This window comes from Mustela lutreola, chromosome 4, assembly GCF_030435805.1.
Source record: "Mustela lutreola isolate mMusLut2 chromosome 4, mMusLut2.pri, whole genome shotgun sequence".
In the NCBI taxonomy this organism is placed as follows: Eukaryota; Metazoa; Chordata; class Mammalia; order Carnivora; family Mustelidae; genus Mustela; species Mustela lutreola.
In genome coordinates this window covers 188,585,795-188,603,454 of record NC_081293.1, presented here as the reverse complement: position 1 = coordinate 188,603,454, position 17,660 = coordinate 188,585,795, and the positions used below count along the sequence as shown (strand labels likewise).

The 17,660-nt window shown below is 45.5% G+C and overlaps 1 protein-coding gene across 1 annotated transcript in view; it reads right to left on the bottom strand.

Moving 5' to 3' along the window:
• The window catches only part of TBXAS1 (thromboxane A synthase 1), a 166,364-nt gene that overhangs the window by 66,817 nt on the left and 81,887 nt on the right, over nt 1-17,660 (bottom strand). Inside the window, exons 5-6 of the mRNA XM_059172016.1 lie at nt 12,580-12,676; nt 77-193 (exon numbers count right to left, since the gene is read on the bottom strand). Coding sequence (XP_059027999.1) covers nt 77-193; nt 12,580-12,676 — 214 coding nt within the window. The remainder of the gene's footprint in view (nt 1-76; nt 194-12,579; nt 12,677-17,660) is intronic.

Genomic DNA, 17,660 nt, shown 5'->3' with positions numbered 1-17,660 from the left:
CCCCAGGAACCCGCTCTCCATCACAATTGGGAGAGAAGAAACGGTAAGGGGCGAGTCCGCATTCCTTGCAGCGTACCTCATCCAGCCTGTCAGGACTGAAGGACGAAGTCAGGACACTTCTGACCTCTTCCCATCTTGTGTCGCGTAAAAACAGGACACTGTCCATCACCGGTTTGGACTCCAAACCGGACACCTGAGAGAGACAAGCAGAGGATTAGGACACGAGGGAGCGAAAGCCACGTTGGTGACAGTACAGGTCAATGAGAAAGACTCTGGTTAAAGCCCACGAGTGACCCACAAACTAGGACGCGGGGGAAGCATGTGAAGACTCAAGGATAATGGTCCAGAGATTCATGGTGAGGGCGTGTGCGCAGCCGCCGGGTAGGCTCTTCTGACCCATGTCTACCCTCTTACAGTGCCACAGAGTAACTCAGCAGCTTCTGTGGACAAGGAGCGAGGTCTATGAAGTTTCCTGGGTTTCAGCGAGGGTTCCCTGAGGCCCAAACAGCGGGCTTCATGGAGATGGGCTTGTCTTTCCTAGGATTGAGTTTCATGTCTAAACATGGTGGCAGAGGGTTTTGTGTGGCAGGATTGGTTAGGCCGGGCCAGGAGATGACAGACTCATGTCTCTGGATCTTTGGAGACATGCTGTGTGGAGGGGGAGAGAATGTGGGGAGTGGGGGGGGGGGGGCGGGTCAGGGAAAAACAAGAGAATCTTTGAGAAGCATGTCCCAACAGAGCTGCTTCTAAGAGAACTCCTATCCCTGTGTTTCTGGGTTCTTCTTGTCATTCATTTTTCTCATTCAGCCAACTTTTGTTGTGTCTCGTATGCAAAGAGTTGGCTACACAGTGTCTAATAGGGAAGGCACTGCCTGGCCTTCAAGGAGCTGACGGTCTCTTGGGGATGCAGACGGAGACCTCTGCACTAACCAATATGTGTGTTAGAAATAGAGCCGGTGAGAGAATGATAGGCCCAGCTTGCCAGGAAGGCTGCTCTGAGGAGATAGATTCGAGCTGAGTCTGAAAGCGCCCAAACACGAGGACGCCTCACCCTTCTCCCCATCCTGTTCCATCTTGAAACCAGCTACTCCAACCGGGTCATCAAAATTGGAGTCCCTCAAGCTGGTTGGCACACCCCCAGACCCAGGGCAGTGGGGTACAGGAAGGCAGGGGGACTGGAAGACCCAGCACTCTAGGTAGCTCTTGTGATGGACATGTTCACTGTGTCTTTTCACTGTTGTATAGCTGAAATATGAAGCCAGCTGTCATAATTCAAAAGCCTGGTAAAAACTCGTGTTTAGAGGAAAATTATAATTTTCAGATAAAATATGAACATTCAAAATAAGCTATAAAACATAACTTCAAAGTATCTAGGGGAGATTTAATTATATGGTGGAATGAAGCTGCAGAGGTATTTTTCTGCAAAGAAATCCCTCTCCCTACTTAGAAGGAAATTCTTTAGGAGTGCCGTGGTCACTGTACAGAATCGTACTTTTACGGGATTTGGGGAACATGACCCATTTGTTTGGGTTCCAGAGTCAAAGGAGGAAGTGGTACATTGTGTGAATTTGCATATTGGCAAGCACCCAGTCCTGGGCCATGCTACGTGTAATAAAGCATTTGGCTCCAAGGAGAGCTGGGTGGTGTTTTATAGCGTTCTGACAGAACAGAATATATTAGAGGTAAGAGTCGTGGTTGATGGGATCTTGCATCTGTCCTTTAGAACTAAGGGTTGGATCCACGAGATTTTTTTAGTCTGGCACCCAGAGGACAAATCTAATCTTGCACGTAATATGTCAGCGCTGTCCTCAGCTCGCTCCCTCACCAGCCTGCCACGCCAGCGCTGTCCTCTCAGCCTACAGCCGAATTCTCCGTTTCGTGATGGGACATTTCGGGGCATTGGTCAGTGTCATGATTTCGTTTCGAGAGATGACTCTAAGAGGGAGGGGGGCCAACAGGTCCCTTCAGAGGAGCAGTGTGGGGTGGTGAGGGGAGACTTGGACAGATTTTGGAAGGTGAAGCTGGAAAGTGGAGACTTGGGAGATCAGAGGGTGGTGCTTAGGATGCACTGAAACAATACTTCCTGAACTGTGCAAGAGTCTGTGGAAAAGGGGATTAAGTTTGTTTCAGTGACCCTGAGGGGTGGAAATGGCTTCTATCGTGGAGGCTGCGGGGAAAATTCCAGCTCATCCAAAGAAGAACTTCTGAACAGTCGCACGTCAGAATTGTCCCAAGATAAAATAACCTGTGGTGAGTGATGAGGCCCCATTCCTGGTGACTGTAGTCCCTTTGGGGGAAATTCTACGCCAGAGGCTTGAGCGTCCGGGGAGGATTGGTCTAAATGACCCTTAAGGACTCCTCTAATCCTGAGGCTCTATCTCCAGGGGACCGCTGCAGGAATGTTGGTTTTCACACAAGTATATATATACTTTCCGACTGTGGCAAAATACACACAATGTAAAACTGACCATCATAACCGTCTCTAAGCGTACAGTGTATTCACGCTGTCAACCATCTCCACCGTCTGTCCACAGAACGCTTTTCCTCTTACACAACTGAAATTCTGTGCCTTTGGAGCACTGACTTCCCCGGCCTTGTTTCCCCATAGTAACTGTTTCCCCAGCCTCACCCAGCCCTGTTTCCCCATAATAACTGACTCCCTTTACTGACTGATGCCCACGAGCCTCAGGAAGGAAGAGCCAGAGAATCAGGGCTTTCTAGACTCCCATCTGTCCGCCCAGCCCTGTCTCCTGAGTCTCGGTGCAGGTCCCTCCAATCAGCCCTCAGCCAGGGGGTTTCCAGACTCCAGGCCACAACCAGCCATGAAATCAAGATAGTGGATGGCAAGCAGCATTTTATGAAAGTCGAGGGAAATAAGGAGTCGAACAGGGTAGAAGATACTCTGAGGAGTGTTTCACAAAGTAAAAATAAGTATTTGGTTTTCAAGGTAGGGGTGTGTGTGTGTGTGTGTGTGTGAGAAAGAGAGCACGCACGTGTGAGAGTGTGATAGAGTGTGTGTGTGTACTCTGTGTCATGATGTGAAGTGTGTTTTCACACAGTCAAAAAATTTTCAAAAAAGCCTACGCTAACCTAAACCCCCTAAAACTGGGAGTTATCCCCCCTCCCTCAGCTAAAATCCAGCCAGTTGCAGAGTTACCACACTGCCGCCCTTTACTGAGCACCTACTATGTGCCGGGTGGGATGCTAGCACTGAAACTATCCGGGCAAAGAATGGAATCCTTGCCCTCGAAGGAGCTCATAGTTGACTTGGAGGCTGGGAATGGGGTGCTTTACAACCAGTGTCTGTTGATCTCAAAGCTAACGAAGTGCTTTTCACATCCTTTCATTCGTCTTGGGGTGATTCTCCAGAAATGAGGAAAACACCGTCTTGGCAAGCAGCAGTGGTTCAGTAGTGGCCTCGTGGCTCTCCTGAGTTTCCCGCGGACAGTTGAATGTGTTTGTCTTTTCAATTAAGATCTCTTAAAATTGAGTCCAGCTTCTTCTTAAACCAGCTAAGCATAAGCTTTAAGGTTGAAGAATCACAGAATCCCGAGGCACAAGTTATTAAGGAAAACCAACACCTCGTCATTCTGTGTTCCCATGAAGAGAGCATCCCACGCTGGGGGTTGAGCGTGGCTCAAACCCGTGGTTCTCAACTGGTCTGAGGGAGCTACACAACTCTTTCTGGAAAATGCTGCCACATGCATGTAGTGCCTCTTTGCGATGTTGTGATGAAGAATGTTGAGGAGGCCTAATGGAATGTGAAGCTGGAGCCACACGAAAAAAAAAAAACAACAACGCTTTTTGCGTCCTGGCATCTGCAAGGATGTTGACTTCAGATGCGTACAATCTCTGTGGTGCCTTGGCCAGGCAGTCAACCATTTCCCAACAGCCACGCAGAGCTGCAGGCAAACAGAGGGGGGCGCTTCCGAAGACTCTGGAATATGGTTGTAGATCACTGGTCACGAGGCCAGTGTTGCCAACCCGTTCAGTGTAAAGGATGTCAAGTAGGCTACAAAAATAGGAACACCAAAGCGTGCCGTGATCACAAGATGCTGAACCCACCGTTGCAAACTTTTGAATTCTCACACAACCGGGCGCAGATGAGGAAGCTCTATGGTACCACCGGTCTCTCTCTTGCCTGTGTCTGTGAAACCTCTTGCGCGGTCCCATATTATATGAATCAACAAAAGTTCTAGAATTTTCTCACCTGGATAAGCCTGGATAGAATGTTCTCACCTGGATATTCTTGAAAACATTACTTTCAACCTATGATGATTGCTCTTTGGCTATAAAAACATTTCAACCAAACAGGGCTTACATTTGGTGCTTTGGTATAGCAAAAGTGTTCTGTCCACTGGAGAGTTTTCATCCATTGACTCTTGGCCAGTAGAAAATGATCCTAAGGGACATTCTCTGTTCCTTCACTCTGCCTTAGACTGGGATGGGTCTAGGGGGCTGGCTTAGGGGACGTAACCCAGATAGGGCTTCTTCTGCCAACCGGACATCAGCTGGTGGAAGGAAGGGGACCTCTTCTTAATTTGGATAGAGTCCTAATGTGGACTCTGCTGGCCTGGCCTGATACAGGGTTCCTAGAATTTTATCCACCAAAGAGGAGGAAACCACAGGCTTGGAACTGTGCTTCTGTGAGCCCCATGCCCCACAGTGTGGGCTCTTTCTGACTGGAAAGAGGGTCCGGGCATTTGTTAGGTCTTCTGAGGAATGCCTTCAAAAGCTCTCAGCAGTTTCTTGACAGAAGCGGTGTTAAGGAGAGACAGGTACCCCAGATACAGCACCTGTCATGCTTGGCTGGGAGAAGAAATTCTCCTGATGGGCCCGAAGAGGGACGCTTACATCCCAAGCTCAAAATGGCTCTCTGGGATGCTGGCAGGAGACCATGTATAACCCATTGGCACTGACTGTCCCCTGCACTGGGAGCCAAACACACCTGGTAGTTAGCTTGTCTGTGGCTCATACTTGATGCAAGAGGAAAGAGGCCCAGAGAAATTGAAAGGACTGGTCCATGTCACTCAGCTAATAAAAGGCAGCAAATCCAGAATCTTATTTTTTTTTGAATTTTATTTATTTATTTGAGAGAGAGACAGGGAGAGAGAGCATGAGTGAGGAGAAGGGCAGAGAGAGAAGCAGACTCCCCGCGGAGCTGGGAGCCCGATGTGGGACTCGATCCCGGGACCCTGGGATCACGACCTGAGCCGAAGGCAGTCGTCCAACCAACTGAGCCACTTAGGCATCCTGCAAATCCAGAATCTTATTTCATTTCTTTAAATTTAAGCCACGTGCCTTTCACTACACTGCTGGGGCATGACTTGTAAGAAGGTGGGGGAAGATGGGAAGAAACAGGGCGAGATCAAAAGAGATTGTGGTTGGGGCGCCTGGGTGGCTTAGTGGGTTAAAGCCTCTGCCTTTGGCTCAGGTCATGATCCCAGAGTCCTGGGATCAAGCCCCACATCAGGCTCTCTGCTCAGCAGGGAGCCTGCTTCCCACTCTCTCTCTGCCTGCTCCTCTGCCCACTTGTGATCTCTGTCTGTCAAATAAATAAAATCTAAAAAAAAAAAGAGAGAGAGAGAGAGAGATTGGGGCAAAGGAGGAGCGCGAGGGTCAGGACTTGGGCACAAGGACTTGACTTCACGAGATGTTCAGGAATATAACCCCTGAGACACCAAAATTGCTTCTGTGGCTTATTTACTATTCTCTCCCCCAAATTCTGGATATTAATCTCCTGGTTTACACATTCATTTCTACTTCCGCTGACACAACAGTTAAGGAAAGGAGGTACAAATACAAGAACAAGATTTTACTTCTCTCTTTTTTGAAAAATGTAAAGATGGCTTCCTGTTGAAGCAAGGGTCCTAGTAAGACATGAACTATGAAATCATTTTCAGCAAGATTTTGGAGTTTTAGAAAGTTCTTCAGGGCACTGAGAGAAGAGAATTTGAGCATTCAAATCAATACCACTTAGCACTATTCCTGCCTTCCTCAGGCTTCGTGATGTACTCAGGGCCTTGAAAAATGTTAAAGTTCACACTTAACCAAGTTGGAAACGTGAAGCTAAGTGCATTTTTACAGACCAAATGCAATTCCCTGGGCCTGGCTTTTTTCGGACCAGCCACGTCCGGACCGGTGAAAGGGAAGGCCTACAGGGAGTGAGCGCCTCATCGTGGGTGTCCCTTGGGACCTCCCACGGGCAGCCCATCCCAGGATGAGGTGCTCCTAGCTCAGGCTGGAAGGTTTCCGGCACATATCACAGTGTATCCTAAAAGGCATGGCATCCTGGTTCAAAACAAGGCTCGGGCAAATAAGGTGGCACACATCTGTTCCTGGTTTTGGCTGTCTGGGTTTTAAGTATGAACTTTTGCCTTACTTGCAGCCGTGGACCTATCATGTGCATTAACCCCTTCTTAAGAAAGGCAAAGCTACCAAGTGAAATAGGTCAGTCAAAGAAAGACAGATACCATCTGATTTTAGTCATATGTGCGATTTAAGAAACACGCAATCACATAGGGCACCTGGGTGGCGCAGTGGGTTAAAGCCTCTGCCTTTGGCTCAGGTCATGATCTCAGGGTCCTGGGATTGAGCCCCGCATTGGGCTCTCTGCTCCGTGGAGAGCCTGCTTCCTCCTCTCTCTCTGCCTCTCTGCCTACTTGCGATCTCTCTCTGTCAAATAAATAAATTAAATGTAAGAAAGAAAGAAACAAGTGATCACAGGGGAGAAAAAGAGACAAACCAAGAATCAGATTGTTAACTATAGAGAACAGTCTGATGGCCGTCAGAGGGAGCGGGTGGGGGGATGGGGGAAATAGGTGATGGGGACTAAGGAGTACATTTGTTGTGTTATGGGGCGCCTGGGGGGCTCAGTCAGTTGGGCATCTGATTCTTGATTTGGTCTCAGGTCATGGTCTTGGGGCATGGGATTGAGCCCCACACTGGGCTCCGCACTCAGAGCGCCATCTCCTTCTCTCCCTCTCCCTCTGACCGTCCTCCCCCTCCCCACGCCCACACACTCTCTCTAAAATCAATCAATCAGGGGCGCCTGGGTGGCTCAGTGCGTTAAAGCCTCTGCTTTCGGCTCAGGTCATGATCTCGGGGTCCTGGGATCGAGTCCCGCATCGGCTCTCTGCTCGGCAGGGAGCCTCCTTCCCCCTCTCTCTCTCTGCCTGCCTCTCTGCCTCCTTGTGATCTCTTTAAAATAAATCAATCAGACTAGCTCAAAAAAACAAAAACAAAAAAACAAAAAAAACCCAAACAATAACAGGAGTGCACTGGCGACGAGCACTAGGTGTTGTTTGAAAGTGCTGGATCACAAAATTGGCCACCTGAAGCTAATATTACACTGTGCGTTAGCTAACAGGAATTTGAATAAAAACTTAAACCCATGAAGCTGAAAACAGCGCTGGAGGTTTGACATTCTCCCAGCGTAAGCCTTACTGCTCGCATTTGAAAGCCTGAATGTTTTCATTTACTCAACAATCTATTTAAGGGAAAGGGGCTCAGAAATTCTAGAGGAGCAAGTCTCCAAAAGCTGTCAGCAGGGAGGTACCAGCTGCAGGTGTCAGGGACTAAACCCGCCAAGTCTCCTCCAACTCCCTCCCCCACCCTGCCCCCGCCGCCGCCACCCCACCTCTGCGGGCACAGCAGGCAGGTCCCCAGGCCCCAGCCCTGGTGGCCCGCTCCACCTGCAGCCCTGGCCGGAGCTTTCTGTGCTGATGAGCTCTGCAATGAGCCCACGGGTCCTGTGGAACGGGGCGCTGCTGCAGATGCTGGGGGTCATAAGGTTTTTAGTGACTCATTTGCTCCGAAGTTCTGTAATCTTTGCCAGCCAAAGCTTGTGGTTTCACAGCGAAACCAGTGATTCCCGTGTGCATGTGGGGAGGGGCAGCGGCTGGGGCAACCCAGACACTTGGGTCTTCATGGTTCTGGGTAAAACCACTCACCAAGTCCATTATGGGGCTATAGGCATGACTCTTGGGAGTGAGTGGTGTGGCTGGACCTGTGCCTGGACAGGAGACACCCCCGCCCCTGTGGTGCCTGTGAGGGCTGGAGCGCACGTCCCACACCTGTAACCGTCGCACCTCCCGCCCCCACTCGGCATGCAGGCGGCAGAACGGGGAGGGGCAGGCCCGTGGCCCGACCCAAGCTCCATGCTGTCGTTCGGGACTAGAACACACAGTCCCTGGTAGCAGTTTGGTGACTGACCACATGTCTTCATGCCCCCATCCAACAGCGCCGATCTAACACAGACCACAGACTTCCCGCAGCTTCCCTGACTCCAGGCCCTGAGGGGAGGCCGGAAATAAGTCCCACTGCTGATGACAACTATTCTGTGGAGTCATGTGGGCCCAGCTCCAGTCCCCACAGATATTTAAAGAGAGAGAGAGAGCTGCCCCATGGCTTCATTGAGTACCCAGTAGCAAAGGGGAGCTAATTAAAAATACCTAAATTTAAACCCCCAGATCCTGAGGTGCTGGGACAACTGAGGTCCTAGAAATGCTGAGAAGATTGATCTGGGTTTAACAGTGAATTGTGGCTGCAGCCCCAGAAAGGTGCTTCAGGAGGGGCTGAAGGCCGTGGTAGTGGCCCACGGAGTCCATCCGGAGAAGGGGCAAGACGCAGCCGGGACCCCACATGGAAGTGAGGGCCTCAAGGAACAGTGAGTGGAAAAGCGAGATACCAGAACCGCCACCCCGGGTCTGACCCCGGTCTCTTCAGCCCAGGCCTCTCAAGGTGGAAAAAATGTTTCACTCAACAAGTTTGAATTCAAATCTTTGCTCCATACGGATGTGTGTCGGCGAGTACCCTGTGGTGTCACTCCACCTCCGGCCGCTATGCTCTGTCAGTCTTTCACGGGATGCTCACAGCTCACAGCAAATTCTAGAGCCAAACCCAGCTTCCCATATCATAGCCGTTCCGCACCAGGCTGTTCTGGGACATGCGTAAGTCAAGCCTGAATTTGCGAGCAGAGATGGGCTCTCACAGTTGAAAAATGAAGCCATGCGTTATTTAAGTTCCTTCTCACTTAATGTATCAAACTAATATGCTGAGGTATTTTCTGTATCACAAGGGACCATTTGGTGGAAGCTTGCATGGAGTAAGCGTTTAATGTTTACTGAATGAATGTATAATAAAGCTGAATTGCTGAACACTTAAGTAAACATGGCTTATTAGAGGGAAGGCAGCATGGTGTCGGTATGAAGAGAGCACGCCTCACTAATCTCCTTGAGTTCTTTGAACAGATAAATAAGCATATGGATAAGAGGGAACCACAGAACCCGGTTTAACTTGACTTTCAAAAACCTGTGAGAAAATCCCACTCTAAAGATGATTTTTAAAAAACTGAGTCACTAAGGATTGTTTTGTCATGAATATGGAATTGGCTGAAAGACCATAAACAAAGCTAAAGATAAGTGAATATAGTCCCAGATGGAAAACCATAAACATGGGGGTTTCCTAGAAATCTCCTCTTTGATAGGTCTTTTTACGTGTTTATGAATGATCTAGAAGAGCAAGTGTGTATCAAATCTCTGGGTTCAGGTAGCAGAGAATGGTTCTTCTGAGGGGGATGTAAAGTTGATGGGGATTTAATTTGGTTTGAACAAGAATGTATCAGGTACTGAAGAGTCATCATGGGTTTGGACCATGAGGTATTCCAAAGACATAGACCCTGAAGGGGCCAATCATTGCGTCAGCACACCTTCATTTAACTGTAGATGGTAGAAGGCACCGTGAGGTCAGTGATGATGTGGTGCGTGAGACAAATGCCTGCCGTGAGGGTTCAGACAAGGGGAGAGGTAAATGTGGACTGAAGTAGGGAAGGCTTCTTGGAGGAGGCAGCATTTGAGGAGAGCCATGAAGAATGGCTAGGGTTGAGTGGCTGTAGAAGAAGTGGAGGATCTTCCTGTCAACAGCAGCTAATGCAAGCAGGGTGCTTTTCTCGCCTTCGTGGAAGGTGGGACTTGTCTGTGTGATCTCATTTAGCCTCACTGCAGCCTAGTGAGGTCGATCGGATGCTCCTTTTCCAAAGGAGGAATGAGAAGCTTGAAGAAGGTAAATGATCTACTCCGGCTCATATGGCTGGTAAACGGACCCACTGTTGTGATGCCTCCAGTTTTAGTGAGTGAGGCAGCATGAGGAAAGGCACAGGGGCAGGACTCTCTAGAGCAGGTTATACAGAGAACAGAGGGTTCGGTCCCGCTGCAGCAAGAACAGCCTGTCTTGGGGAGTTCGGAGCATGTGCAGGGGATCTAAATGACAAAGACCCTCTAGTCTCGTCTGGGGAGCTTGAACTTTATCCCGAGGGCACTGTGTGGAGTGGAAGAAGGAAAACAGAACCATATTCTGGGGATCATAGTCTGGGAAGTAGCAAAAAGTTAATCTGGGAGATGGAAAAAGTTGAGACAGACAACTGGTCTGGAGGAGAACCTGGCTGAAGCTGAGGCAACTTTATTTTGTGGCCCTGCTCGAACTTGCATGTTGAATGTATGCCGGGCCCCAGCACGTCTCGTAGAGCACAGCCCTCTCCCAGGTCAGCACTTGGGGTCTCGTGCCCTGGTGACATCCCAGGTGTCACACGGCTGCCATGTCCCATGTCACTGCCCGGGATGGGGGGTGGCTTAGGCAGCTCAAGGGGTGCCTTCTCTGCCTGCTGGAACGCAGCTTGTGGGTCCAGGCCCTGTGAAGTGCTGGGTCCCCTGCTTCTTTAATCGGCATTGCTTACTGAGTCTGCCAGAGCTGTGTGCTACATCAGACTCTGTCCCTAAGCTCCCGGCAGGACAGGAGAACTTCAGGGGTCCCTGAACAGCAGAGTAGCAACATCAGGTTTGGGGAGGAGTATGCAGAGGCAGCAGAGAAGTTAAACTTCCGCAATTCCTTCAGCCACCCTGAGGTGGCAGTGTTAGCAGGCCAGGCTGTCACCTCCTTCTAGTGGCCATGTGGTGTCTGACACTCTGGGGCCGGAAGATGAGCTTATTTGGGGGGTGAGCGACCAGCTACTCAGTGACATCAGAACTGTCACCCGAGGCAGCTGTTAATAGTGGAGGCAGTAAGGACTTGAGTCAGGAGGTGGCACGTGAATCCCTGCTCTTCCTCCTGTTAGTCACATGACCAGGGGTGTCACTTAACCCCCCTGAGTCTTAGTTTCCCTGTCTGGAAAGTAGAGATGGTAATTGTACCAATCTCCTAAGTTCTTAGGAAATTTAATGAGAAAAAAGCCACTCTGGGTGGCTCAACCAGCACAGAACACAGGGGAGCTATGCTGATGTCTTTAAGATTCAGCCCCAGAGATCTACCTAATAAACCTTCCCCCGCCCCATCCCGGATGGCACAGAGATTTCTAGTACAGCACACTGCAGATCCAGACCATATCGTACTGGTTTCTTGGCCCATCTGCTGCTGTCACTAGACTGTGAGCTCTTTCAGGGCAAGCCCGCATCTTCTGTCTCTTTAAAATCAGCTCCTAAGGGGCACCTGGGTGGCTCAGTGGGTTAAAGCCTCTATCTTCGGCTCAGGTCATGATCTCAGGTCCTGGGATGGAGCCCTGCATGGGGCTCTTTGCTCAGCAGGGAGCCTGCTTCCCCCTTGCTCTCTACCTGCCTCTCTGCCTGCTTGTGATCTCTCTCTCTCTCTTTGTCAAATAGATAAATAAATAAATAAATAAAATCTTTAAAATAAATAAAATCAGCTCCTAGACAGTGCCTGGCATATGGTGGGTATGTGAAGGTTTGCCACATAACCAAGAAAAGAAAAGTGAACATATCACCTCCTATTCCTGTCAGAATGGAAGTTGGGTTTAATTTGCCTCTGTCCCCCCAAAGGATTGTGAATTCTTATGAGCAAGTGCTTATTAATTCACTTTAGAACCTTTCCAAGAATCAACATAAAGGTTATTGGTCTTCTCTGTAGAATTCTGATCCTCCCCATCTTTGAAAAATAGGGACAGCCCTGACATCTGCCTCTGTCAGTCACCTCTCTCATTCTTGGGTAGTTCTCGTCAAAGACAGAAAGTAGGATATGTACTTTTTTAAAAAGTTGGAATGTGCACGTTCCTTAGTGGATTGGATTGAGCTGACATCGGGGAGCCCTCTTACAGTCTTCTGCTACAAGGGGACAAATTTTCCTTGTAATGCTGCTGGTCCTCCTTTCCGGCATTAAGACTTTTATACGCTCTGGGAAAGATGTAAGCACAAGAGGCTTGAATTTTGCTTTCCCTCTGATATTCATTAACCTTCCTCTGTTTTCCTCAGTCACTTGACCTATGCCCTCTGGATTCCTTTAGCTTTGAGCACAAGCTTTAAAAAAAACCCTTTCGGTTTTAGCATTTTTATTAGCCAGAACTTGTCTTGAGCTTGAGCTTTCTTGAAGCGTTTCTTAAATGCAAATGCCATTCTTTTCTACCAGTCCTGCACATCTCTTTTGAAAACCTGAATTCATTGCAGAGCTGTTTTGAGTCAAACTGATCTAAACCTGATAAGAGACCCAATCACATCCCTATTAGATGTGATGTGCAGTCCTTGAATCTTTGAAATTATTCCCCATTCATCCATACGCAGAGAGAAAACTACATACCATTCTGTTGGTAAAGTTATGAAACTTCTCCACCAACACCTGCTCAATCATGTCTGGCTCAGAGATAACAATGAACATCCGGCGACCAAGATAGTACCTGGGGGAATAAAAAGATGGCTTTAAAATGTGTTGTATTTATCTACCCATTTCTTCTTTCCAAAAAGAATTCACCATGCTTAGAATGAAGGATAAAAGACAAATAGGAAGTAAAGATGTGGGGAAGGTGTAGAAATGTGTGTGCTAATCGTGAGGAATAGTATAGCTGTGATGATCTATTATCAGGTTTCATTCCACAGACATTTCTGGAATTCCAACTTGCACCAGGTCTTGGAAACTCTGAGATAAATAAGACAGAGTCCCTGCCCCCAAGGAGCTCATAGCCCAATAGAAAAGATAGATCTGTAAATGTAAACACAATATTAAGGAACTTGTAAGGTCCAGGAGTAAGTAAAAATGGCAGCAGTCAGCATTGTCCATATTGTCCCTAAATGCGGAGGCAGTCATTCTAGCAAAAGAAGGCCAAAACTTTTATATATTGATCCTTTGGAGAAAGTCTAACGTGAATTAATAAATGCTGCAAAAATTCAGGAAGAATCAAACCTCCTTGTGAAGATCTGGTTGCCACCCCCGTGCGTGAAAAAGTTCAACAGATGCTCCTGACATTAATGAAGAAATGGAGGAAAGGAACAGCCAGTCAACTGGTGGTAGTGAACTCTCCGTGGGGGCAGCACTTGAGTACACGTCTGGTTATATTCATCAAAATCCTGGGGGGCACAAAAGCAAGTAAGACCCAGTCACAGTTTTCAAGGGTCATGCAGTCTGTTGTGAGTGCAAGTTAGCTAATCAGCACACAGCATGACATCTGGCGAGCAGGGATAACATTGAGGCACACCCAACTTCCCAGAGGTGGTGCTTCTCAAACTGAGTTCCAAAAGATAAACAGGAGTTAGTTCAGAAAAGTGGGTGGCAAAGGGAGTGAAGCTATCCCAGGCAGAAGAATCTGTTTGTGCAACTGTCCAGGGACAAGTGTGCTTGGGGGAACCAGGAGTGCTTGGCTACCATCCACATGAAGCAAACCCAAGTGGTGATGATGAATGGATTCACTGCATAATCTCATGTCTTTAGTCTATGAAATTATACTTTTAGGATGTAATGTGATCACTACCATATCCAGCTTAGAGCAATACGGAATAGAGTTTAAAGGGTAAAGCCACAAGATATGAAAACAGCAAATTTTACTCTGAATTTTTAGTTACTAAGAACTTTTCAAAAGCTAAAAATGACCTTAAATATTTTTAACTCTTTTCTTTTCTCACTGACTAGGGAAAAAATGAAAAAAAAAAAAATATATATATATATATATAGCTGGCACTTATTAGGCACTCAGAAAATATTTACCTGAGTGATAATATTTTCCAAAATTGTAGGGGAAATCTTTGGGAAACAGGAATTCAACAGGTGTGGTAGAAGGAAAGAAATGATACTTAGTAATTTTTATTGTTTTTAATCAAGAAGACCACAATATGGCTATAAACCAATACTTTCATAAAATTTAAGGGGAGTGTCATGGAACTCTTGAGAATCTAGTGAAAGCTGCAGACATTCTCCTAAGAAACATGGACATTCACAGCATTTTGTATACAATTTGAGTGGCTCTTGGACCCCTAAAACCCACTGTAGAGCAAAGCTTCTTAAATATAAAATGTGCTTAAAAGCCACCTGCTGAAAACTTCTCCCATTTGGCAAAAAACATAAACTTAGAGATTTAAGAAGCTGAATGACTCCCCTATAGGAGGAACCCAAAGAAATCCACACCAAGACATATCATAGTTAAACTTCTGAAAGCCAAGAACAGAAAAAAACCTTGAAAGCAGCCAGGAGAAGGGATGGATTATTTATAGGGAACACTGATTCAAAGGACAGCAGATTTCTCATCAGAAACCATGGAGGCCAGAAGAAAGTAGCATATTTCTCAAATGCTGAAAGAAAAAGACTATCAATCACAAGTCCCATACTGAGAAAAAGTATATTTCAGGAAAGAAGAAGAAATAATAGTTTTGTCAGATGACAGAATACTAACAGAATTTGTCACTATCAGATCTACCTTTAAAGAATGGCTAAAGATATCAAAAGAAGTGAAATCTTGCTATTTGCAACAAGGTGAATGGAACTAGAGGGTATTATGCTGAGTGTAATAAGTCAATCAGAGAAAGACAATTTTCATATGATCTCTCTGATATGAGGAATCTGACAGGCAGGGCAGGGAGTCTGAGGGGTAGGGAAGGAAAAATTGAAACAAGATGGGATCGGGAGGGTGACAAACCATGAGTGACTCTTAATCTCACAAAACAAACTAAGGGTTGCTGGGGGGAGGGAGGATAGAGATAGGTGGTTGTGTTATGGACATTGGGGAGGGTGTGTGATATGGTGAGTGCTGTGAAATGTGTAAGCCTGACGATTCACAGACCTGTACCCCTGGGGCAGATAATACATTATGTTAATAAAAATAATTAATAATTTAAAAAAAACAATGACTAAAGGAAAGTCTCCAAACAGAAGGGAAATAATAACAGAAGAAAGCTTGGAACTTCAGAAAGGAAAGAAGAATGCAGAATGCCTAAAAAGTAATAGACTAGACTTCTCATGAGTTTCTCAAATCATATTGATAGTTGAAGCAAAAATGATAACACGATCTGATGTGGGGTTCAGTATACTTAGAGATAATGCTTAAGATAATTATAGTTAAGAAGTAAGCAGGGTAAAGGGACCAAAATGGAAGTAAAGTTTCTTCACATCACTCAAAGAGGTAAAGCATCTATACCAATAGACTGAAAATTTACATATGTATATTTATTCAACCACTAAGAACACTATACAAAGTGATATACAAAAAAATGTTTAATGTCATAAAGGAATTATAAAAAATGTTCAAATAATCCACAAGAAGGAAAGACAAGCGAAACAAGAAATAGAAAAAAAAATGCATTACTCAATTATAAATATTATAATTAGATAACAAATTGTCATTTGTGTTTGTAGCTAACAGTGTTGAGACAGAAATTTATAGCATTAAGTACTATCTTAGAAAAAAAGAAAAACCTTAAATGAATAAGTGCCTGCATCAAACATCTAGAAAAAGAAGAGCAAAAAACCTAAATCAAATAGAAGGAAGGAAATAATTTTTTAAAAAGCAGAAATGAATAAAACTGAAAACAGAAAAACAAAAAGTTAATGAAACAAAAATTGTCTCTTGGATAAAAATCAATAAAATTGGTAAGCATCTAGGAAGATTGACAAAGATAAAAAGAGTCAAGACAAAAATCACCAATATCAGGAATGAAATGGGAATCACTATAGATGCTACAGCCATTAAAATAATAAGGGACTACTGTGACAACTTTAATAAATTTGACAACTTAGAAGAAATGAACCAATTCCTTGAGAACCACAAACTACTAAAACTCACCCAAGATGAAATAAACAATGTGAATAATCCCATAACCATAAAAGAAATTGAATCCACAGTTTTAAATTTCTTGAAAAAGACCTCCCAACTCAGTTGGTTTTAGCGGAGCATTCTACCAAACATTTAAAGACTAATTAATAATTTTACATGCTCTCTTCTAGAAAATAAAAGAGGAACAATTCCCAACTCAATTTATGAAGCCAGTATCACCCTGATACAACCCCCCCAAAAAAAACAGTACAAAAAAAGAATACTAGATAAGTATTTCTCATGAACTTGGATTCAAAAATCTTCAACAAAATATCAATGAACCAAAGTTTGCAATCTATAGAAAGACTTATACACCACAACCAAGTGATATTTATTCTAGGTATACATGACTGGTTCAACATTTTTTTAAAAAGAGTTTACTTATTTATTTATTTAGAGCGAACAAGCACGAGTTGCGGGGGACAGAGGGAGAGGAAGAGAACCTCAAGCAGACTCCCCACTGAGCCTAACACCAAGCTCCCTCTCATGGCTCTGAGATTAGGACCAGAGCCAAAATCTAGATTTGCATGCTTAACCAACTGAGCCGCCCAGGTGCCCCAAGCTGGTTCAATAATTTTTAAAAAATCAACATGTACCACATATAAATTGGATAAAAAAGAACTATGTGATCATTCAGCTGATGCAGAAAAGAGCATTTGACAAAATCCAGCACTCATTCACAATAAAAATTCTTATGAAGAGGGGAAATTCCTCAACGTTAAAATAGAAAGTATCTACAAGAAATCTACCGAAAGGGGCACCTAGGTGGCTCAGTAGGTTAAAGGCTCTGCCTTCGGCTCAGGTCATGGTCCCAGGGTCCTGGGATCGAGGCCCGCATCGGGCTCTCTGCTCAGCGGGGAGCCTGCTTCCTCCTCTCTCTCTGCCTGTTTCTCTTACTACTTGTGATCTCTGTCTGTCAAATAAATAAATAAATAAAATCTTTAAAAAAAAATCTGCAGAAAAACAGCTAACATCACACTCGATGATGAAAGAGTGCTTATTTCTAAGACTAGGAACAAGGCAAGGACATCCACCCTCTCTACTGTTACTCACTGTAGTACTAGAACTTTTAGCAAGTGCAATAAGGCAAGAAAAATAAATAAAAAGCATACAGGTTGGAAAGGAATAAACAAAATTGTCCCAACACTCAGATGACATCATTGTCCACATAGAAAATCCTAAGAAATAAAAAAAAATACTGAATAATAAGTGAATTCAGCAAGGTTGCTGTATTCAAGATGAACACATACACACATAAAATCAATAATATTTCTGTATGCCAACAATGAACATGTTGAATTCAAAATTAAAATACAGTGCCATTTATAATATAGAGGAAATAAAGGACACCTAAATAAATAGATACAGCATGTTCATGGGTTAGAAGAGACCCTACTGTAAAGTTGTCAGTTATTTCAAAATGGATCCATAGGTTCAGTGCAATTCCTGTCAAAAGCACAGCAAACATTTTCTGTAGGCATAGACAGGCTTATTTCAAAATTTTTATGGAGGAGTGCCTGGGTGGCTCAGTGGGTTAAGCCTCTGCCTTCAGGTCAGGTCATGATCTCAGGGTCCTGGGATCGAG